This window comes from Solanum stenotomum, chromosome 1 (genome assembly GCF_019186545.1).
Source record: "Solanum stenotomum isolate F172 chromosome 1, ASM1918654v1, whole genome shotgun sequence".
NCBI classification, from domain to species: domain Eukaryota; kingdom Viridiplantae; phylum Streptophyta; class Magnoliopsida; order Solanales; family Solanaceae; genus Solanum; species Solanum stenotomum.
Genome location: NC_064282.1, coordinates 50089453 through 50115182, shown reverse-complemented (window position 1 = coordinate 50115182; position 25730 = coordinate 50089453). Strand labels below are relative to the sequence as shown.

The 25730-nt window shown below is 36.2% G+C and overlaps 1 protein-coding gene across 1 annotated transcript; it reads right to left on the bottom strand.

The window, feature by feature from the left end:
• Window positions 1-250: 250 nt before the first annotated feature.
• Window positions 251-25730, bottom strand: LOC125842287 (probable prefoldin subunit 3). Its single transcript, XM_049521566.1, has 6 exons — window positions 25460-25730; window positions 17766-17823; window positions 16763-16834; window positions 5626-5745; window positions 5425-5526; window positions 251-532 (listed from the first exon to the last, which is right to left on the bottom strand). Exons 1-6 carry the CDS (start codon window positions 25609-25611, stop codon window positions 452-454), a joined length of 585 nt encoding a protein of 194 aa, XP_049377523.1. The 5' UTR covers window positions 25612-25730; the 3' UTR covers window positions 251-451.

The following is a 25730-nucleotide window of genomic DNA, read 5'->3' as shown; positions in this document are numbered from 1 at the left end:
GGATTGTTATGTATGAAGCATGTTTAACTATGGATAATCTCCAAATGAATTATAACTTCTAAGTAGATATTACCTATGGTGAACATTTAACTGAGATAATAAAGTCAGGCAAACTGGAGCTATTCATTCATCTCTTTGGAGTACAATGACCAGAGACAAGCCCCCTAAAGAAACAATTTGACAATCTTTGCAAACAATTGTATCATTATACTTTTTTTTTTTTAGACAGATTGTATTATTATACTTTTGCTCCTAACCATCTAGTAAATACACAGACTCACCAATAAATATTTGCTTTCTTACAAAATTGCTACAAGCCCAACAACTGATGGTCTGAATAATAATCCAGGATCCTGCTAGAGGAGAGTGCAAAGCAAGCAAACCTAAAACGATGAACAAAGATCTAACTCGTACTCTTTGCAGCAAAAGTGAGCACCACGTACATAGATTTTTATAATGATTCTTTTGGACTGGCAGCTTGTCGAAACTTGCATTGATGCACATCCCAGTTGTATACTCGGGCAATCGTGACCTGAGACACAGCAGCTTAAACAATAAGCAAAATGTAAAAGATAGCAACAACCTGGTGGCTGAAATTATGCAGATGTGAAAAATAAACAAAAGAAACAACAAGATGCTCTTTCAACTCTCTCAAGATGGAATCTATTCCAAACATATATGTCATGGTTCCTTACTTTGACAGGATACAAATATCTAAATTTGATACTTTTAGATATTTTTTTCAGACCTATTGCCGATACAAAGAAGAAGTCAAAATTTTGTATCCATTTTTCATGATACTACACGTTCTGCGCATGTTACCTATATTAATGATTATACAACTTTAAAGAACTTTGTGTAAATAACCAAAACTCAGCTTCCTCAATATACTAAAGAACATGTGCCACAAATTTATAGTTGTCTTGCAATGAAGGAAAAGGTGCTCATTACTTTTACCTTTGTGTCCACATAATAGAGACATCTTGAACAAATCTAAAGACCTCTTTTTTGTAACTTATCTTGAGTTAGGCCTTCATCACCAACCAAACAAAAGATGATACCTTTGGTAGACCCTTGACTTTCCAAATAAGCTTCCAAGGCCAAGACACATTTTGATGACTTGTGTGGTTCATGTTGTAGTAGACAGACTAGACTAAAAATTCTCCTTTCCTGTCTAACCTCCATTTAAATTGGTCTATGTTCTCAGTAATTCCTCAAAAAGTATCCACGAGCTGAAGCATTGAGGTAAGACTTTCAAATTCCCAGTCACTGAAAGCTCTTCTGAAAGTTAGGTCCCAACCTTGTACACTTCAGACTTGATCTATCTTAGCATGTTTTTGGAGACTTAATATATATAGAACAGGGGCGGTGGACTACAAACTGGGACCACCAATCCATTGATCCTCCCGAAATTCAGTCTTACTTTCATTACCCACTGTGATCTCTACTTTGTCCCAGAAAACTCGCCACTGATTGCCAAGGGTTATCATCCAGACACCACAACCATAAGGGCTTCTGACTTCTTTTGTAATCCATTGGTTTTCCATTCCATATTTCTGTGAGATGAAATTTCTACATAGTGCTAAAACCTCCATGCTGAACCTCCATAGCCATATTTGTAGAAGACTTCTTGTGCAGCCACAGATTCTTGATGCCCATACCATCTTGCTTCTTGCGTAAGGTTAGTGCTTCTCAGTTAACCAGGTTGATGCTTCTGTTCACTTTGTTGCCTTGCCAAAGGCATCCAACACTGAGTCAATAAGTGTAGGTCTTCCTCCTAAGGATAATTATTGAGTTTTCCACCTTGCCAGTTTTCTATCACATCTCTCAATAACCTCATTCCATATCTCTATTGACTTATTTTTAGCCCCCATGGCATCCCCAAATATTTAGTTGGGAAAGTCCCCATCTGGCATCCTAGGTTTCTTGCAAGAAGTTGCAAATTTGTTACTTGATTGACAGGAAATAAGGAACTTCTGTTCAAATTAACATGAAAGCCAGAAACAGATTAAAAATAGATAGGATTTCCTTGAGATGCCTCATCTGCTCCACTACAGCTTCACAAAAAACAAGAGAATCATCGGCATATAGTAAGTGAGAGATTTCACATCCATCCCCAGCATTTGTTTGGGATCCACAAAGCCTCTGAACCATTCATTTTCGTTCGTTGTCCTGATCATATGATTAATACCCTCCATAGCCAGCAAAATTAGGAAAGGAGACATATGATCCTTGGTTGTAGGGTCGATTGATGAACTCATGTTATGTATTTATTCATACATATTCATACTTATTGTTGCATGATAAGTAAAGGTTAATATTGCCCATTAAGCTATTTGTGAAATTTATTCATATTATGCAAATAGGAAATATTTCCGGCCAGTGATATCATGCAAAGTCGATAGAAAATGATTCCAACGAGTGCTATTATGCAGATGGGAAATTGTACCGGTGTTTGTGTTGATGAGAAATGGTTTCGACAGGGTATATAGACCGCATAAGTCCCATGGATCCCGACTCTCCAAAATGAGGAAGTGGGTGTATACATGTTTTTGGTCAATGCATTGCATTTCATTTGCATTCATATGGATTTGGTGTTGAGATGGTTGTGGTCCGATTTGACTTGATGCATCTGAGGCACATTGAGAAGTACTAAAGAAAATTTGAATAGTTTAAGTTGGGTAACATAATGGCAACGTTGGTATAGCATTCGTTTGATATTGAAAGGCTAAGTTGGGTACTACACAACAAGAACATTTAAAGTGGCAGTCAATGGTAGATATTGACGAATTTAAGTTATAAGATGTTTGGAGACTGAATTGAGGATCTATAATATTATTTGTAACTAAGAGGGAAGGAGGATTCTTTAATTAAAGGATTTTGGCAAGGATACTTATACAAAGCTATATGAAAACATTCATAGAGACGTGCATATAGTAGTTAAGAATAGCCCTGCATACCATGGACCAATGCAATGGTGGTTGGGAATATTACATCGGCAAATAACTAACACTATTGGAGTAACCAGGATTTTCCTAGGTATTGTTTCAGTATGCTCCCGACATGCTACAATTTTATTCGACCATGGATCTACAACCTTTTATGTATGTACCTACGTACTTTGTTTTGGATTTGGATATGCTTTGTCAATCTCCCCATGTTTGTACATGATTCTACACCCATAGATGGTTCGTAGTGTTGGATCGATTACATCAATCTTGTGTGGTTGACTAGGATGTACATGACACGTGGGTAGACTTAATTATATTGGATAAGGTAGATATCGACATCATATTGGGTATTGATTGGTTTTCTCCCTATCATGCAGTTCTAGATCATTACGCCAAGACAATGACCTTAGATATGTGGGATATTCTTAAACTGAAGTGGCAGGGCAATCTCAGTCTAAGTTGCTCAGACTCAGGTGTGGGTGACCGATACGGGTGTGGATCTAGAGGTCGGATCCTCCATTATCTATTTTTTAAGATTTGGGGATATGGATCCATGTATGGATACAAGTGCGGGGATTCGCCTAATAATAATTAAAACATATAAAAATAGAGTTATAAAACCTAAATTATGAGATATTATGTGGAGAACATGAGGAGAATCCTGGAAGGAGATTAAAGGAAAAGGAGTGACATAGAAATTTCTATATAAAAGATGTTCCATTTTCTTCAATTTCACCTTAGCTTTTGTATTGATTATAGAAATCATTAAAACCGTCCGGACTTTCCCCATTGATTTTGGTTAAAGTACCCAAATCGATTGACCAAATCGGACACGAATCCCACACCCATGTCGTGTCGACACGGATGTGGCACAAAAAACAAAGAGTCCGAGCAACTTAGCTCTCACTCCCTATCCAAGGAAGGTAATATTGTTTCTAAAGGCTCAACACATGGTTAAAAGGGGTATCTCGCCTATTTGACTTATATTCATTATCTAGTATAGATACTCTTCTTTTATAAAAATTACCAATGGCGAAAGAGTTTCTAAAAGTTGGTCCACCTAATCCATATCAATTTTGAATTGTAAATTTTCAGTTTTACTTCTAGATATAAGAAGAATTGTAGTGTGCTGTGATATTTTCATATTTAATATATTTCACTTGTTCAAGAATTTTCTCGTAATTAAGAAATCTAACTACATCTTGGGTCTATTATCTACGGAGACGAAGAGATGGATGAGAATGTCAAATAAGGGAACTATTCATATAAGGAATTTCATTTGTTTGTTTGTTTGTTTATGTAAAGTATATTTTTTTGTTAATTGTTGGAATTTTTTATAAAAAAAAAAGGGTCAACAATAGCTAGAAAATTGGTATTTGGTTAGTATTAGAAGTCCATGCAAAAAGTCATATTACGTATAAAAAGAATTGAAATAATTGCTATAAATTAACCAAATTGTAATTGATTTTGAAGTCTTAAATGTTATGACTTTTAATATAGTTCAAATAAGGAGAGATTTAAGAAGCAAATTTTAGACAATTTTATTAGAGTTTTTATCTTACAAATAAGTAGAGATTTAATAGTTTTAACTTAATTAATTTCGAAGTTCTAAAATATTAGGACAATAATTAAATGACAATTATTTGAGGAAAATAGTAAATGATAATTTTGCCAATAGTAGTGTCTTTTAATGAAGGGCAAAAAGTTCAATCAACATTTCTCAGGACTTCCATGTTTTTGAAGTAATATAGATAGATTATGCATGGATCAGGTATATCTAGTGTTATCAAAGGCGCGCTTAAGCTCTGAAGTGAGGCTCAGAATGCATTGAGCGCTTCACCTTGCTTTATGTGCAATTCACTTATGTCATCGAGGCTCTAAGACATACTTTTTCCTTGTGAATGAGCATTTCCTGAAGAGGTGACGCCAAAGCATTGATATTTCACTTTATCATAAAAACAAACAATTACTTTTTCCATATATTTGTTATTTATGCTTATAATTATTAGTCTTGGACTAAACATATATATATATATATATATATTTGTATGTTTTCTCCATTTGCGCCTTTTCTCAATAAACCCACCCTTTTTTTGCTTTTTGCACTTAAAGCCCCAACAAACATTAGAGTAGTTTTGTGCTTTACGCTTTTGATACCATTAGGTATATATTATGGCGAATTCTTCAGAAAAAATTGTCACTTCCACAATGGAATCTGAAAAGTGAGATCTTGAGCTACTAAAAGCTTTTGCTTCAAAAATTTGCTCACTTCTAACATTAGATGCATTCACAGGTATTTACAAATCAATTTCTTTTTTTGGACATAAAGCAATATCATTTTCTTGCATAGTATAGCATATGCAACACAAGTTTGAAGTAAATGAAAACCAACTACTAGAATGTAAAGACAATTTATTGCCAGCGAAACACTGCCCAAGTTATAGTCCGACATAAGAGTTAAAGCAGAATGGACCTGAGTGATTGTCACTTGATCCCTCAAAAATTGTAGATCGGCAACAAGAACTTCTAAGCTGGCTTTTGCATTTTCCAAGTTTTTCTTAAGAAGGGTAGTAGCCTGCTCCATCAAACATGCAACAATATCTCTTGATTAGCACTACAAATATCACAGTATTCAAGGCTACAGGAAGGTCTCGTTCAACTACCAGACAGATACCTCTTCACATGAATACTCCAGCATGACATTTGCCCCAAGCCATAGACACACCGAATCAGATTCTTCAATTCTTGCCCGAGAATAAATCCCTTCTGACACTTCAAAATCAGCAATTAGTGCCTGCAACCAAGCAGCCAACCAGAGGAATAAACTTAATGGAAGGACCTTTCAAATGATTTACATATCAAGGAAACAAAATTGTGGCCAAACTATATTATGTGGACTTCTCATCTGTGTTGATACCATTTTCATTAAGGTGTAAGAGTCGTATAGTACTTCAACCTTCTAAAAACACCAAAAAGCTACAAAAATAGAGTATACCTGTACCGCACTTTAGTATACACATTTCAGAATTTGTTCAGTTCTTGTTCAATTCATAAATGAAGTACACCATCGACCAATTAACAAACAATTTCTTCAATTCTTGCTCGATCAGTTAAGCATTCAGAATACACAAACTAAATTCTTACAGAGATGGTGTCAGCAATGTGGCCATTTATTGAATATCCATTACTAGTTAGGAGGAGCCCGTGCTATGCATGGACCCAACATCGACCTTGAGTTAATATTTTTTTATAATAATTAGAAATGAATTTTTTTTCTTTTTGATAGCTTCCTAATTCTAACTTTCCACATAACAACACAAGATCAAAGAACATGTTGATATATTCTACATACTTCTAAGTTTAAGATCATAAGATCCAAAAGTCTTCTTTATTTTCTTAATTCTTTGTCTAGTCAAAATCAAACAAAGAAATTAAAACGAAAGGAGTATTAGTTCTCTAATAACATGAAAAGTTCAGCTTTTAAACAAGTGCTTTCCTTTGTCAATTTTTATATGTCCGACTTTGCATAGCCCTTAATCAGGGGAGGCTCAACGTAACCGGGGGCCTAAAGCAAAATTTTAATTAGAGGCCTAAAATTTAAACAAACTTCATATGTATTTATTTAAAATTTATTTTTCTTACACTTTTTAAATGCAAATTATTACTTAATATTTATTATAAATGATTTTTTGATCTTTTTTTAATTATTAGTTTTAGATAAGATTTTATGAATTCAATATTGAAAAACATCTTTTCACTGAGACAATCATTATATGAATTGTGGACATAATTCTATAAGTTAATACATTAACAAATTATAAATAAAGATGAGAATTAAAACAAAATGGGTATATATATATATATATATATTTAAAAAATAATTTTTATCAGGTATAATAAATTTTTTCTATGAAAAAAATTAACACATAATTTATTCTTATTAAAAATTTGAAACCCCGCCTAAGGCATATGCCTTAAAAATCAAAGCATAGAGCCGACCCTGCCCTTAATGAACAATAAATAAAATGACAATTTTACTATATCATTGTTTAAATGTAATTAATCCAATGTTTTGAATAAGAATAAATTAGGAACAAAGTACAAACTTATCTATTAAATTTTTAAACAGGATGAATAAAAGTAAAAATCATTCCCTCAAGTATAAGACAATTTTATTTAGTTTGAATTTAAATAGTTAATGATATTGTAATTTTTTGTGGAGCCCAGGTGGTGATGATAGCATGAGCATCAAAGGATGCTAGCCTCATTGAGACTTTTAACCTTTATTTTTTTGTTATTAGCCACATATTGAGCCGAATCTCTTTTTATTGATATCATGGCTTTGTTTGATCCAAAAGTTTATCCTTGTGTCAAGAAGCAAAATGAAAACAATGGTAGAAGTGAAGTAGGGTGGAAATGTTTTTTGTGGTAAAATTATAAAAGGGAGGTGAAAAATTTACCCATGACAACCAAATTTAAGTCTTCTTGATTCCATGATTAATGCTTTGTGAAAGTTAAAGTACACTAAGGGCAAGCCTATGTTATGTTAGGATATGTAAGAACATCATTTGTGAGAGTGAAAGTTTGACTTTGAAAAATAGGCTTTGGTTTGAAATACAATATACAAACATGATGAGTGAAAAGCAGGGCCGTCTTAACCCCTAGGCCACTAAAGCCATTGCTTGGGGCCCCATATATTTTGGGGCCCCCATTTTAAAAAAAATAATTACTTATATATTTTATTTTTAAAAAAAATTATATGATGAGTGTTATGATTTATACTAAGGAAATTGCATATGAGATGAAAATAAACCTGAATTTCGTACGAAACAATTTGATGAAAATATGGAGAGCAAAATGACAAAGTCCCTTGAAGAATCTTTTAGAGTTGATTGCTTTATATATATAGAGTAGATCAAACTAATTTTTCACTTCAAAATAGATTTGAACCAATTGAAAAGCATATGAAAATATTTTTAATTTCTTATTTAGTGGTAAAATATTGAGATCACTAGATGATGAGAATTTAAAAGACATTGTCTTAACATTGAACTTTCTTTAACACATAATAGTTATTCTGATATTGATGGTTTAGATTTGTTTTTTGAACTAAAAGTGTTAAGGGAAATAATACAAGTAGAAGAAAATAATCTAATGGAAATACTCAATCAAATAAAAAGACTTGATTCTTTCCAAATACACATATTGCTTATAGAATAATGTTAACAGTTTCTGTAACCGCCTCAGCCGAAAGAAGTTTTTTTGAAATTAAAATTGATTAAATCTTCTTTAAGATCAACAATGTCTTAAGAGAGATCAAATGAATTAGCTATATTATCATTTGTAAAGGAATTATTAAAACAAATTGATTATAAAACAATACCTGATGATTTCACATATAAAATAGCTAGAAAAGTAATTTTAAATTAAAGTATATATGATGAAAAAAATAAAATATTAGGGCCCCTCTCTTAAGTTTTGCTTTAGGCCCCTAATGTTGTTGAGTCAACCCTGGAAAGCTATACTAAAGAGGGCATTCATGATGCACATTTGGGTGAATTGTACTTTGGTGTGTTCTTATATGAAGAGTCATTCATTGAGGCTATATGGTGTTAATTGGTATACTAAAATGTGAACTACATTGTTAATTTGTTGCATGAAGTGTGGATTACAAAAGCATGATTAAATGTGTATGGTTGATTTTAATGCAGGTAGATGAGTCCAAAGGCGTGAATGATGAGTTGAGAATCGAGAGTTTGTTCGAGGCCGAACAAAAGCTAAAGTTTGGGTGGTGATCTTGGGCGTATTTATACGCCCATTTACTACGAATTACCTGTATATGCCTTATGTTTTGAGGACGTGCTTGATTATAATTGATAGTTTTGATTGAATATAGCAATGAATGCACACTAACCTACATGATTAGCATATGCAGGGTTTCCTAAAGGATTATGAGCTAAATAGAGGTGATGGGAGCGAAAGGAAACGAGCACGACAAAAATCAAGGCTGAATATTATGAGTGGCTAAAAGCCTTTGTTTTGGGGTTGTAGCTACAGGTAATTGTTGAACATCGATTGCTTTGAATTAATGTTGGTTATCGCTTAAATTACTTTTGTATCCTTATTTTAGTATTTCATGATTGGCCACCATTGAGATAAATATATTGTCTATTCTTGAACTCGAGAGACGGAGAGGTAGATAGACCAAAGAATACAAAGAGCTCGATCTCTCTTGCATATCACTTGTTCAAATTCGTGTTTAGGATTGACACCCGGACAATCACCGAATAAAACAGGATATAATATAAATGCTCGCCAATTGAGCATGTCTATACCCGCTCAACGATGTAGTTAGACAGTCAATTGGAGTGGGCGATTAGAGGTCGAGAGATCATGATCATAAAATCAACCTCGTAAATCAGTAATTCGATAACCATAGTTAATTCATGCATGAAATGTGATACATGAAACCTTAAGCATGTTGCAGCCCTAGAATTGTCCCTTAGTTGTTTAAATCACCGAAATTGAAGTTGTCGTTATTAGTTACTTTTATAATTCAATTACTCGCAATAGTAATATTAAATAAAATACAAGTTTGTGAAAATACTTTCTTTAAATTGTGGAACTAATAGAATTGATATAAATTGATCGTAAGTCCTTTGGGTTCGATAACTCGGTTCTAAAAGAGTCATTAATTACTTCTGCGACCACGTACACTTGCGTGTGCATTTGGGAGCACCAGTTATCACCTTGCTTTTGCCACAAGACTCCGAATTTTTGTCTCCATTTGGACTCCTCATTCTTGGCCAACTCCCCCAGTTCAACTACAATTGTTGTTCTCACCATCATCTCCTCTCAGATAGTTCTCTACTTTCCAGCAACAAATCAAGTTTAGTCAATTCTTCAAGCAAATTGTTCTTCTCATTTCCCCAAAAGTAGCTCTGCTCCAGACTTCAAGTTTATGTTTCAACATCCTTAGTTTGCTACTATGCTTGTAATCAGGGCAACCTTGTACTACGAATTCATCCCACCAATTTTGTACCATGTCATTGAAACCCTCCACCTTTAGCCACCAACTTTCAAACTTAAAGTTTGACCTCTTTTGCTCCAATTTCTACTTTCCAGTAAGACTGGACTATGATCTGACATTACCTTAGGCGATTTTTTTTGCCTGATGTTGTTAAAGGTCTCCTCCCATTCCATGGAGAAGAAGAATCTGTCTAGTCTAGCTGCACCAGGATGATTTGGACCCCTAAACCATGCGTATCTCCCTCCAATCATGTGGGGATCATGATGCTCCATATATCCATTGAGCAAAGTCAGTCATCACATTTGTCATTCTATTACACCCTCTTCTTTCCCCCATGGTTCTGTTGGTATTGAAATCACCACAAGCCACCCAGTGTCCCCCACCACATAGCTCCCTGGTTGCTGATATTTCTTCTCAGCACAACAATTTTTCCTCCCTGGTATGAAGAGCATACACCCCTAGTGAGGTACCAACTGAAAGAAGTTTGGGTTGATATGAATTCATACGTGATGAAATGGTGTCCCCATTTCAATCTGATTTCCGGTCCATATCATGCTGTCCCACATGAACAAAATACCCCCCCCCCCCACCCCCACTACCTTCTGCTTCCATGAATCCACATCACATTCATCTACAAGCCCATAACTGTTTATCAATATCTTCTATGTTCTTACTCAACTTTGTCTCCGGGAAGCAGTACACATCTGCTTTCCATTTCTGAAGTAAGTTCTTCACCAGGACTCTGGTGCTAGGTTTATAGAGTCCCCTTACATTCCAAGTGACTAAGTTAACTTTCATTGGTAAGTTAAGCTTAGATTTCTCCCCCTGTTCCCACCACCTCCTACTTCTTCATTCAAACAGGACTTTAAATTCTTTAATTCATTCTTCCAATGCCTCTGCTTTTTGTAGTTGAGGTTGTCTTTGCTTGACCCTTTTTATCTAGAACAAATTTCCTCTCATCAATTTTCATAAGGAGCTCTAAAGTTTCTTTTCTGAAACCCTCGAAAGAAACCCCGTAAGTGTTGCTCAGTTCCAATATGTGGGAATTGACCCAGTTCGAAGCGTCTGATTCGGCTTCTTCATGGGTGAAGGGGGTTTGGATATTCACTGGTTCTGCAGCGTGAATTTGCTGGATTTGGAGGTTTCCTTCTGATCTTTGCATGTTGTGGCCCCCTGTACCTTCCTCTTCTCTTTCTGTTTGAATTTCATTACCAACTTCTTTCCTCCTGCCTGCTTCATCCTCTGGATACGAGTTTATTTTTTCCCCTCCGTTCACCTCCTCCAACAAGTGTGGTGTGCTGCATGTCTCGGCCATGCCTTCCCATCCTTCGAAGGGTTTAAGGAATTTAGAAGCTAATCAGTGTTGTCAAAGGCGCGCTTAAAGCACGCTTAAGCCCTAAAGCGAGGCTTAAAACGTGGTGAGCGCTTCACCTCGCTTTATGTGCGCTTCAGTGTTATCATCAAGGTTCTAAGGCATATTTATCCTTGCCAATGAGTCTATGTTGAAGAGGCGACATTGAACAATTGATATTTCACGTTAATCAAATAAAAAAATCAATTTCTTTGTTCATATATTTGTCATTGATGTTTTATAATTATTAGTTTTGGACTAAACACATATATTTGTATTTTTTTTCTCCCTTTGCGCCTTTTTCATTAAAGTCCATGCTTTTATTTGCGCTTTTCGCTTAAAGCCCAAATGGACCTTAGAGCATTTTTGCGCTTTTCGCCTTTGATAACACTAAAGCTAATTCCTTGAGTTCATTTAAACCTTTTGTCGTGCTTACTTGCTCCTCACGTGACACCACAATCTTTTGATTGGGTTCTTTTGGAATAGGATTTTGGCTTTAAAATTTGAAAGCAATGGACCTTTACCCGCAGGAGGCTGGCCCAACTTCAAATTTGAATTTTCTGAAATTTCACGTGTTTGCAGTGACAACACATGGTTCAGAATTGCCACCTGCAGGGTTTTCTCCATTACCCATCGTGTAATGACTCAAAGGCTGACAGTTTTGACTTTTGTCTTCTTCGACGTTGATTCTTGTCGGTGACTATGTCCAGAGTTGCATAAAGGAGATAATTCTGACACTGACAATGGTACCTCCTTAGGTGTTTTAGACTCATCACTTCGGACTCTGATGGCTACAGAGTTTTATCTCCTCCTCCGTCTCGACCCATCCTCCAATGGAGTCTCCAATGACCTTGTTCGACTTGCAAATTCGAACAAAAATATTTCGTCTCCCATCTCATAAATGTTAAGCCCATGTGTTATCTTCCAAATCCTATTCAACAATCTCCTAACATCACATAGCGTGGCCATTTGGTTAGTCGTATTCTCGAATTTCCCCACCAAACTTTTCTTTAGGACTTCACCAAAGGTGTTAGATTTCTCATCAATGTAGATAGGGGCCCCCTTCATTAAAGATGCCACCACATTATCCTCAGCTTCTTTATTGCTAGCCCATTTACTACTTCTGAGAGACTCTGCATATGGAATGTTGTTATCAATCAATCTGTGCAAATTTCTGTTTTCTTCAACCCTCCTTACAACAATGCATCTTCCCACTTTATCTACAATAGCCTCCCAACCTGAGTTGAACATTAGCTCTGGGATAATAATGACAGACCTTCTTCTTCCTCTCACAAGCTAATATACCTACCAAATTTGTTGTAATTTCTGGCACAAAAAAATTTTGCCCTATCCTTTGATTTCCTCCATCTCTAACCACATTCCCTTTTGTTTTCAAATCTTCCCGCAAAACTTGAGAGACCCAGATCATAAATTGTCTACCGAAAGAAGTTCAGATGATTGCTTTTCTGCTTCTTTCAGTCCATTCATACCTTTCTCTTGTTGTCCCCTTTAGTCGTGTGATGTCAAAAGATTTAAAACCAACGCAAAATAAATACAATCTTCCATTGATGAAGAAGGTTTGTGTTATTTTTTTAAAAAAGAAGAAAAGAGAGTTTTCAACAATTGGAAGGATCACCGGAGGGTTGGTCAGGGTGGATCACCCTCTTAGAAAGTAGGAGAGAGAAGAAACTCGATAACTGTGCCAAGGAGCATTTTATAATACGAATGCAACAAAAGTCAGTATTGTAATTGTCTTATACTTGTGGGAATGACATCCACTTGTATTTGTCCAGTTCAAAATTTAAGAGAACTTATTACTTCGTTCCTAGTTTATTCTTACTATTAAGGGATAAGGGTCTGAAAAATACCCCAACTTTGGCCGAAATTATTGTTACGATACCAAACTTTATGGAGGACGTATTACCCCTGAACTATTTAATAGTGTATTTTTTACCCCCTGAACTATTTAATAGTGTATTTTAAAGGTATATATGTGCCCACGTGGACACATTACTATTTATAATTTTGCATTATTTTTTATGTCCACGTGGGCAAATATATATGTTTAAAATACGGTATTAAATAGTCTGGGAGGTAATAGGTCCTCATCAAAGTTTGGTATCGTAACAACAATTTCGGCCAAAGTTGAGGTATTTTTCAGACTCTTATCCCTACTATTAAGTATAGTTATTTTTCTAAACATTGAATTTATTACATTCAAAGGATGATATAGTAAAATTGTCATTTTACTTATTGTTCAATAAGGGCTATGCGACCAATACTGGACATATAAAAATAGACAAAGGGAAGTACTTATTTAAAAGCTTAACTTTTCATGTTAATAGAGAACTAATACTCCTTTTATTTTGATTTGTTTGTCTAATTTTAACTTGACAAAGGATTTCAAGAAAATAAAGAAGACTTTTGAATCTTATGATCTTAAACTAAAAATATGTAGAATATATCAAGAAATGAATGAAGTGGGCCCACATTAAAAAAAAAAACTACAGATATAGTCTTTTTTGTCCACAAGGAAAAAGGCACACAAATTGTAACTTTAGTACAACATCATCAAAGCATGAAACTATAAAATGGAAAGCCTTAACTGACATAAATATCCTATAATTCAATGATAATTCGAATAAGCACACATGTTGACCATGTGGTGTGTGTTTATTGCCACTTATATATTAGTAGCTGAAGTAGATAGAAGTAGAACTAGATAGATAGTAGATATACTAGTAGTGATAAAGCTAACATAAAGTTCTTTACGTGATCTATGAAGTAAAAGGACGCCTCAATAGATTTTTTCTAATGACCCAAAAATATGGGACCAACCACAGCTTTTGGAGGGGATGATGGACCCACCCCTAAGTTGCTCGGAGAGTGGGTGTGGGATTTGTGTCCAATTTGGTCAACCAATTTTGGGTACTCTGACCAAAATCGATGGGGAAAGTTCAGACAGTTTTAATGATTTTTGTAATCAATACAAAAGCTAAGGTGAAATTAAAGAGAATGGATTAACTTTTTAAATAGAAATTTCTATGTCACTCCTTTTTCTTTAGTCTCATTCCAAGATTCTCCTCAAGTTCTCCTCATAATATCTCATAATTTAGGTTTTATAACTCTATTTTTAGATATTTTAATTATTTTTAGGCCAATCCCTGCACCTGTATCCATACATGGATCCATATCCCCGAATCTTAAAAATTAGATCATGAAGGATCTACACCCGTATCGAACACCCGCACCCGAGTCCGAGCAACTTAGCCCACCCCTCTACCCTTCTCCACTAAAATACTAGACTTACTTCGCCGAAATCTCAATAAACTTTATGAAGTAACAAAAACAATATCATGGTCATATTGAGAAAAGAATACATCCTCATGTTCTCCCCTCCCAAATCCTCACAGCAATACACAATAAACATCCTTCCAAGTTCCAACAAAGATAGTAACTTGTGAATTGCTTCACATGGTAAAGAAACAGAAATAATTAAAACCACCATCTCATCAAACATGATATTGTGTTACCAAAGCAATTACAAACCATCAAAATAGAGATTAATTAGAGACTTCGTCCCTGAATCCAAATCGATGGTATAGTAGTAGATGGCGATTGTAGAGGAATTCACTCAAAAATTGCTAAAGTTAGCTCTAAGAAGGGTCAAGAGGCATAACAGCTTACAAGCTTTCTATGTTTCTCAAATAGCCAGCAGTATTTGAGCCCAACACAAAGAAGTAAACTGCAATATAATTAGTGAGGGACTCCGAGAGGAGTGGGAGAGAAATATCTGAAGGTAGTAAGTACAGGCTAAAGAGAACACATTCCCAGAATTCAACTCCTTCCTTACCACAGTTGCAGCAGCGAACAATGGCGGATGAATGCAATAGTTGACGAACCAAGGAAACAGTTATGTGGTCATAATGAACTCAACGAGAGAGACTATGATTAAGTATAGATGAGTTGCTACAGTAGTGAGGCAGTTCCCAAAAGGCAAAGGTGAACAGTGTAATTAAAAGCCACCAATTCAGCGCTTAAAACGATGAAGTGATGTGTAGTGATGTGTAGTGATGGGTTATCGCTTCATGTGTAAGCAATGAAGCTTCAAAACAATAACTTGCAAAGTCATCCCAACAAGAGCAATTTGTTATTGATACTCCCTTTGTCCCAATTTATGTGGCACCTTTTCCTTTTTAGTTTTGTCCCTAAAAGAATGTCATCTTTCCATAATTGAAAACAATTTAACTATAAAATTTTCTTTTTACCCTTAATAAAATGATTTATAACCACACAAATATCCAAGATTTGTTTTAGACCACAAGTTTAAGAAGTCCTCATTTTTTTCTTAACCTTGTGTCAAGTCAAACCGTACCACATAAATTGGGACAGAGGGAGTATTATTTTGTATTTTCAACAAGTTAGATGCTTCATTTTAAAGCAGCATGTTTTTTTTCTTTTAGATAAACCGAGAAATTCTCAAGGGCTTATGGGCGCATGATTCGAACTCAGTGGATAATGGGTCTCGCTATACTCCCCACTCAAATACCAGGCTTTTGTGTACAGCAAAGTTCGAACCCACTTAAAGAAGCATGCACTTTTAATTCTTGCTTTTTTATTGCACTTTTCTCTTTTAAGAACATTGCAGAGAACATTCTTCCATGGTTTGACTTTAGTGAAGCTTAAAAGAAACAACAAAAATTCACAAAATGGTCAAATTGAGATCATTTCACGTTTTGATAGCTACATAAGCACAACCAAAAGATTTGTGGCTTAGATGGAACTGCGTAGAATTTGATGGTCCTTGTGCACTTCACCTAACATTATAGAGGTAAACATTTATATTCAAATTCAACATCATCTCTATTTAATAGTATGCCATAAGCTAGTGTAAATGGCATGAAAACACAGTGTACCCAGCTCCTCCAAATCATGAACTTCTTTCAGCTCATGTTCATTGAATCATTGCATCACTATTACCGTCTTTGTTCTAATCCTTGGGTAAGGTCGCTCATGTTAGAGATGGAAATATGCAAATTTAAGTATCAGGACTAAAGGGACCATTTGGTTCAACCAAATCCACCAATTAATATCTTATACAGCCACTTCAAGTCCCAAAGTTTAGCTAATACCAAAAAGAGTCTCCAACACCTTAAAATGTCCTTAACAAAACCATCTACCGTAAGAAAGTAGTAAATACGTTGAATTGTTTCACCACTGTACGATAAATTATTGTGTCTGATAAGGGTGATCAGACTATTATTTTGTCAACTTCAGAAAATTTATTTGCAAATGTTGCAAACATGCATGTCCCGAATTTGGAATAGTCAAAATGATATGATGTCAACTACCAGATAATGTGCACATAAAAAAGAGTGGTGAGACCTTCAATTGAAATTTAAAAAAAAAAAACATAGCACTAGAACAAACCTCACCACTGCCCTTTTTAGCTTGCAAGGTAGCAACTATGTCCAAGCATTTCTCTATATCAGGAATCTTTGCCTGGCATAGATGAAACAAGGATAAGAGACTCTCCACAAATCTGAGTAGAACAAAATGAAAGCATTACCTAGCAAAACTGAGACATTTTCAGTATGATTTTTACCAATCGTATCATAGAATCTGACTTCATTAGTGAAAGCATGCATGAAGATGTTAAACATTCGAGGGAAAACCTTTGGGACTAATCAGTATCACAACATATATCTTTACAAACAGTCAATCGAATTGTAGAGGCAGGCTAACTTAGCTTATCCTTATTTCAGTGGGTTTTTATATTGGGAACGGCACCAATACGTTCACAACATGAGGCAGTCATACTGGCAATCGGAAGCTAGCAGAAGTGGAGAAGTTTAACATTCTATAGTTCTGCGATGCATAAGCTATCTTTGAGGGTCAGGCAATTCCACTTATAAGAAATTATAGGAGAAGCCATTCATCTGTAGAGTGATGTAATTTCTGTAATCCTCATATGTTGGGGTCTAACTAGTAAATCTGAGCCCTATTCATAACTTTGACATGAAGCAAGTAGCAACAAAATGCGAAAGGACAATCTTTACTCCTCTTGCATAAAACTTTAGTCTGAAAATTTGTAGGAAAATTGATATGATCTCATAAGTAACATAGATTTACCATATTTTATTTTTCTTTCAATCTGATGAAAAGGCTAATCACATCATTGTCTTGATAATATTCCTGGAAATCAACAGCAAAATACGCGGAACTTAAGCATGGTTCTAAAACTTCCCATGTGCCTTCTGACAAGAATCAACCATTAAAATTCTGAAAGGTGAACACTTATCCACTTAATTTCTCTAAAAAACAGAACAATGATAGCACATTAATCCAAGGACCAATCAAATGTCGGTATCCACATCAGGACAGACTTAGTTGTGAATAGAACTAAATTTGAAAATAAGACAAGAACATGTACCTGAAGATCCCTCTGCTGAGCCAGAAGTTTCATTTCAACCACCCTATACTGCTGAAGTCTGCAATGGATGACATGAATTTATCATTAAAAAACTATATATTGAAAGTTAAAGGAGAACATACGTAACTAACCACTTGCATATATTTTAAAGCAGGACTATTGATATGCATGGCTTTGGGGCTTATAACTTTTAGTAGTGACAAATATTCAGATACAGCAACCCAAATTGGATAGGATTACAAATTTATGATATATGAGTTCTAGTATACAGGCCAAATCATTAAAGAACAAAAGAAACAAGAGAGTTCCAATTTTGTCCAAAAAATCCCATGTGATTTTATCGTTTCAGAAATGAAGAGACTCCTACAAGGCTACAAAACTTGGAAGAACAAGAAATCAAGGCTTACGCTCTATTGATTTTAGCAAAGCGTGAGAATCCTTTTTAAAAAAACAATAGGTAGCTTTACCTGAGAATCCTTATTAAATAGAACTAAAACTGATAGTGCATTATTATATATAGTTGAGCTAGGAGCTAGGAGCCGTGAGCTATGCTCCATATGAAGTTTTGATGACTAACAAACATGATGCAAGAACCAGATATTGAACATATCTCAAATAAGGACTGGTAGTGTTTTTTTTTTTTTTTGAAAAAGTTAACTTGTATTATGAACAAAAGGAATACTCAGAAAAGTATTCCAGTAATACTTACAACAAAATTACAGAGGGAGAGGTGTCCCTACTAGGATTCATAAATAATCTAAAATACTAGGAATATCCTCTTCTTCTTGAGGATATTCATGTTTACACCAAAAAAAAGAAAAGGACTAGACAGTTCATCTTCAGTTTCTGCAGAGAGCAACTCTTGTTTTCGAAACATCTCTGGTTCCTTTCCATCCATATAGTCCACCAAATGCAGGCTGGGACAATCTTCCATCTCTCCCTGTGTCCCGACTGATTCCCATCTCTATTCCAGCAAGCTAGAGCCTCTTCGATGCTCCTTGGCATAATCCAGCTTATGCCTCTTAAATTGATGAAAATCTGCCATAACTTCACAGTCTCTCTACAATGTAGAAAGAGATGATTTATTGTCTCAATCTCACATTCACAAAAAGAGCACCTAAAGCAAAACTGATGACCTCTTTTCATAAGGTTGTCCTGGGTGAGTGTGGCCTGTTTGGCTAGTAGCCAAGTGAAACATGCAGCCTTGAAGGGTATCTTGACTTTCCAGATCATTTTCCAGGGCCAGCCACTACTCTGAGAGACTGATCTTTGTGATGTCTTGTAAGCTGAACCAACTGAAAAAGGACTGGTAGTGTTTATGACAACTAACTATTGAAGAACCAGTTCCTTAACATGTCTATTGCAAAAGTTGATTACAGAACTACACTGCAAGAATCGAAGGAATCAGGACTGTTGATCAGGGGCAAAGCAGATTCCAAGTGTATGAAGGATTCCTTGAGGAATTGCAAGTATGGCTAATCACATGGATCAAGGAACAAGAAACTAACATGGAAATATTACCATATTTGCACGCATGGAAAGAGCTTTGGAAATAGGAGAAAACAAGTGGAAGTCGACGCGTGAATGGAAACCAAGTTTGAGAAGGATTAGGTTCTTGGATTCTTGAACCAATTCTTGCTTGATTTGGAGAAGAATACGGCCAGAGTTCCCCTCTTCATACTAATCCCATGTCTACTGTTCCATTGATTTCAAATACCCCTCTTGTGTCCAATACTCCACTACCTACTGTTACTCTCCCTCACAACAACCCTCCCTTGCTTCCTCTGCCTATCCAAAACATCATTGTCACCATGACCCTGTCTTTAATTCTTTCAAAGCCAAAATCAACTTTCCAGAAGTCAATGGTACTAACCCCAGGGGTTGGTTACGAAAATGTGAGCAGTTTTGAAATACATCAATTTCAGACCAAAATAAGATGAGCTGTGTCAGTCCATATGAAGGAGAAGGCTGACATTTGGTTTGATAGTCACATTTGGAGAAAAAAGGCACTAACTGGCCATTGTTCTCTGTGGAAGTATGTCACAGATTTGGCAATGTTAGACCGGACTATGGCTTTGGATCCAGACTGGTTAGGATTTCAGCTCATGAAATCTTTCTTGATAGCTCTCTACTCCACCAAAATACCCCACAAAACCAAAGAGTCATAGTCCCTTACTTGGGACATAGCCAGTCATCACAATCTAAACCTTTTGTTCCTAGACCATCAGCTCCCTTCAAACCAAACACTGTGCTGGCAAATCTGAGAGAAAGGGGACTATATAATAGATGACATAAGAAATATTTCTCAGATCATCAATGTAAGCCAAAGACAACGAATGTCACTACTTGGGAGGGCACAGAATGGCCGGAGGATCCAGTACCAATCATACAAGAGGAAGGAGAAAAGAGAAGAAAAACATGTGGGAGAAGAGGAGACGATGGAAGTTTCTGTCTGTGTGGCTCTAGGCATTGATAAGTCACCGTCAACAATAACATACCCAGTTTAGTTCCATAAAATAGGAAGGGTAGAGTGTACGCATTCCTTACCCCTATCTTAGAGGTAGAGAAGGTGTTTTTGAAAAAACCCTCGGCTCCAGGAAAAAAATTTCAGAGCAGTAGAAGTAAAAATAAATAACAGAAGTGAGGAAACCATGGCAAATACTATAGAAAATATGACAAATCATTCTGAACAGTAACTACAATAAAATAATACGATAATCAAAGTACAACAAACACTAAATAGCAATAAAATCGAAGGCCAAGAAACTACCGAAGTAATTCTACGACTAATAGTACGCAAGAATACGCAAGACAATGCCCTACTACCCACTAACCTTCCACCCTAATCCATGCCCTCCACAAACTCCTATCTACGGTAATGTCCTCGGCATGCGGAAACTGTGTCATGTCTCGTCTCCCCAATACTTCTTCGACCCAGTGTTGTGAAAGGCGCTCACCCTATTGCCTTTGGTGAGAGGCAAGGCGAGGCCTTGTTGCCTATTAGGCTATTACTAGCGAGGCGAGGCGATATCGCAAAGCCGAGAAAAGGCGAGAATAGGGGAGTGGCGACGCGGCGAGGCGATAGAGCCGTCGCCATTTGTTTTTTTTTTTTAAATGACATCGATTTAAAAGTTAAAAAGGCAATATTAGGGTTTATTTGCACAAAGCCACAAACCGCGAATTTCTTCTCCAAAGTTCAGACTTCAACACTTCTCTTCAGACTTCAAGTACATCTACTATGTTGATCTTCACTCTTCTTCTTTCTCCACTGCTTCGTGACAGTCAACACTTTGTTCTTCTTTCGCAACTCTTACCCAGTATGCCACTGTGAACAGCTTCTCATTCCTCTGTTTTTTTAAGACTCTTTTATATACTCTGTTTTCTATTTTCTGCAGTCTGCCCATTTTTTTTATAACAAAATTCTAGTCCTTCTATTTTTATTTCTGCCCAATTCAATTTAGTTATGTACTAATTCATATAGTAATTATTTACCCAGAAACAACAATTTCAATGGCATCAAATTAATATGAATTATTAAGTCATTCAAGTTCTAGACTATAGTATCTGCTATCTACTTTTAGTTTTTGAATTGAAATATTTGCTAATATGTTTTTTTTTTGTTATTTATATATGCAATTAAATATTCTAGGCTTTCGAAATTGATTGGTGCATCACTTCAAAAAGGTGAGCGCCGACCTCTCGCCTCGTGGCGAGGCGAGGCAGATCCTTGTCGCCTTTTTCCATCCAAAACACTGCTTCAGCCTACCTCTATCTCTCCCGAAACTATTCATAGTCAACCTCTCACACCTCCACATTAGGGCATTTGTACATCTCCACTTCACATGCCCAAACCATCTCAGCCTCACTATCCGCATCTTAATCTCTACAAAATCCACATTTACCTTGTCCAGATTCTAATCCTATCCTTCCTATTATTCCGCAACTTTATCTTTTGTACGTGAGAGTTCTTTACTAGCCAACACTCTACCCCATACAACATAGTTGGTCTAACAATCACCCTTTAGAACTTGTCTTTTCAGTTTTGGTGACACCTTCTTATCACACAAGACTCTAGATGAGAGCCTCCATTTCATCCACAATTCATATTTTGGGATTGGCCAAGAGGGTACCCTTAGCAGGATAGATGGGGTGATTCGTGTGAGATCCAATGTAGATCCAACTTTTCAATCACTATGGAATCCAGGCAAAAGGATTTCTCGGGCGGAGAGGGGATTTGTGCATCCAACTATAAGATAAATGGCCTTGCTTGCCTTTTGTGATCTGCCAATTAAAAAAGGCTGACACAACCCATATTCAAGCAGCTCTTATATATGCGCTATTTCAGGGGCGTTGTCAGCCACCGCTTGTTGATGAGGGAAAACATCATCAATTAAAGGGTTCTCACCTTGGATTTAGTTGGAAAGGTTGGTGTTCGGCATGTCCCTTTTTTCTGGTTGAAGTTAATGTCTGTGGCACCGAAATGGGAGTTGTAGTCATGCAAGAGGGCCAGCCCTTGACCTATATTAGCCAATCACTCAGTAAAAAATATCAAGGCCTTTCTGCATATGAGAAGGAACTCATTGCATTATTGGTGGCAGTTGACAAGTGGAGACTATAAAGGTTTGAGATGTAGAAGAGGAAAGATGATTTTATTCATGAACAACATGCTCTTTATATAGAGCGGCTACAGAACTGAAAAATACTAACCCGCTAAGTTACATAGTAATCTGATAAGATACAAAGCAATAAAAATACTAAAATACAGGAAAGTTTAGAAGTCTTAAATGAATCAATGAGTAGTAGAATACAAGAACCAACAGATAGATAGAAAATAGGAATTAATAACAAACTCCTTAAACTAAAGGATAACAAATATTATTTGTTAATAGAGACACAACCTGCATCCTCACCGTTTCATTAGTAAGACTGATCATTTATTCTTAAGTTCTTGCAAGAACAAAAGACACCACTTCATTGCAGCATAAGGGACAGTCAAAATTGATGGGCTTAAGTTATGAGATTCACCACAAGAAGGGTGTTAGAAACACTATAGTTGATGCTTTATCAAGGGTACAAGATGACTCAAGTTCATGTTGTTTAATCTCTCAAATACAGCCTAAATGGAAGAAGTGTGCAAGAGTTATGAAAATGATGCAGAAGTGACTCCACTAATAGCTCAAGCAGTGATTGATCTCACTATAGTTACTGATGTTACCATGAGTCAGGGCACTTAGATACAAAGGCAGGATTTGGGAGGGAAGTCAGACTGACTTGAGACAACAACCGGTGCTTCATATTCATTCTTCTAGACTTGGTGGTCATTCAGGGATATCAGCCACAATGCAGTCACTGGTCAAAAATGTCTTGCTGACATCAAGAAAGTGGTGCTACAGTCTGACATTTGCCAAAGATGCAAGGGTGAATAAGTGACTTGTCCAGGGTTGTTGCTACCACTTCATGTACCAGACAAAGCATCGGAGCACATCACCATGGATTTTATTGAACACCTCCCCAAGTCTGAAGGCAAGATTATATCTTTGTCATTGTGGACAGATTCAGTAAGAATACTCACTTCTTGTCTCTAGCACATCTTTTTAATGATGTTCGAATTGCTAAAATATATACGAAGAATGTGTACGAACTCCATGGTCTACCACAAGTTAGTGAAATAGTGACAGATACAAAGTGTTTCTAAACCTTTTCTGAAAGGAACTGTTCAAGGACCTTAAGAGTGAATTGAAGTTAACTCTACTTACCATCCCCAAACTGATGGCCAGACTGAGGGAGTAAATAAATGTCCGGAGAACTACTTGAGATGCATGTGCAGTCATAAGCCAAATGATTGGCACAAATGGCTTCCGCTGAACTGAGTTTTGGTATAATTCCAATAACCATATTGCCATTAAGATGTCTCCACTCAAAGTGATGTATGGCTATGATCCTCCACAATTGTCATTTGAGTAGGTGGCTCTATCCTAGGAGCTGAGGTGGACCAGTGGCTCCAAGAAAGAAAGATTATGGCTAAGGCACTCAAAGTAAGCTTAGCACAGAATGAAGTTATATGCTAATAAGAACAGGACTAAGAGAATTTGAAACTGGGGACTGCATTTACTTGAAATTACAGGCAGATTATTGTTGCATTGAGGAGCAACCTCAAACTGACTTTACTATGGCCCTTATCTAGTGATCAGGAAGCTGTGCTGTAGCTTATGAATTGAGATTTCCCTCATCAGCAAGAATTGTATTCCATATTTCTGGTTGAAGAAAAAAACTGGTGCTCATGTGATCCCTGCTCTTGATCCTCCTTTATGCTCAGCATATGGCCAGCCTCTTGTTGAACAAGTAGCCATATTAGATAGTAGAGTTGTGCAGAAAGGAAATGCAGCAGTGTCTCAAGTGTTAGTGTAGTGGGCTAATTTGCTCACAGAGAGGGCAACTTGGGAAGATTACAACTTCCTGCTATCTGAGATTCTGAATTGGTGATCCTTGAGGAAGGATTTTAAGGGGGGTGGAATGTCATGATATGAGAATACCAGGAACCAAGTTTGAGCCCAAGAGAAGGAAAGGCTCAAGACACTTTGTTGTTGGCCCAAGTAGTTTACAATAATATGTTTTAGCCCATCTGTATTTCCAGAATATGATTTTCATGTAATTGCATTAGTAGTCCTTTGTGATTTATGTTACCTAGCAAAAGCATGCCACATGTCCCCTACACATTAGCTGGACAGTGTCCTTATTAGTTGTTTGTACTGCATTTCATCATTTTTTTTATCGAATATATGAATATCAATCTTCTTCCTACATTCTCTTATTTTCTTCCTTCTCTTCTCTCTGTTCTGCGGAATTACTCATGGATTGAGCTCAGTTCTAGCTCAAATCGTGACATGTAGCAAAAAACTAACTTATAATCAAGGAACCCTAAAGAAAATTAACACAAAACAAAACCAAGAAATTCATAAATTGAAGCAAAAACTCAACACTACACCCTGCCACAAAACTTGATTAACTCAAACTTTATGACACAACAAGTTATAAGTGTACCCGCAGAAAGTTCTAGGTGTTTTGAGAGCATAGAGAATAGTATGCAAAAAGTTAAACTCAACTGCATTTTGTTGTTATGTTTTTGGTGCAATCAATTATACTCAAATGAAACTGCCTCTATAATTGATGTTTTAGATTCAATTTAGATTTAGAACAGTGGAGTTTTGGAGTTCATCTGTATATAAGGTTTAGTACTGCCCATGTACTATTGTGTTATAATACAAAGTTACCAAGTTTCAAAAGTTGTAAGTGTACCCGCAATTACAAAATCCCTAAAGAATGGAACTCTCCCATCGTAGAGTACAACTAATGTCTAATTAAGCAAAACCTGAAGTAAACAAACAAAACAAAAACAAAGAAACTCAGATATTCATGCCAAAACTCTCCAGCACACTAAAAATTTATGTAAACGACATACATTCCCAAGCAGTCATAAGATCCCTAAAGATTGAAACTTTAACATCATATAAGATAATAACTCCTAATTAAGCAAACCCTGAACTAAACAACACCAAAGAGACCAACAGAAACCTCATAAACTAAACCTAAAATTCTACAGTACACGAGTCACTGACCTGCATTTGATATCAAGTAATAAAAACAAATAGCATTAGTTACGAAGCAGATCATAGTCACACAGGGAAGAGAGAGACCTTTCTTGGAGAAAGGCAAGAGCAGAGTTGACATCGAGACCAGATTGATTGAGATAGGACTGAACATCTTCTACAAATGACGCCGCTGGTATTCCCCTTCTCTCCGTTAACCCACTTTCCGTCGCCGATGACGACTCTGCCGCCATTTCCATCGAGTTTGGTTTGCACTGATAATTAAACTCTCTTGTGGGTTTTGGCACCACTTTATTCGTTGGGAATGTTAGAACCCTGCAGGACTGAACAAGAAAGAATTTACCTGTCGTTTAGTATG

Coding starts and splice junctions, on each gene's coding strand:
- LOC125842287 (XM_049521566.1), bottom strand. CDS start 25,611: ATGGAAATGGCGGCAGAGTCGTCATCGGCGACGGAAAGTGGGTTAACG. Junction 17,824..25,459: donor CTTGCCTTTCTCCAAGAAAG/GTCTCTCTCTTC, acceptor CATCCATTGCAG/ACTTCAGCAGTATAGGGTGG. Junction 16,835..17,765: donor CTCAGCAGAGGGATCTTCAG/GTACATGTTCTT, acceptor CATCTATGCCAG/GCAAAGATTCCTGATATAGA.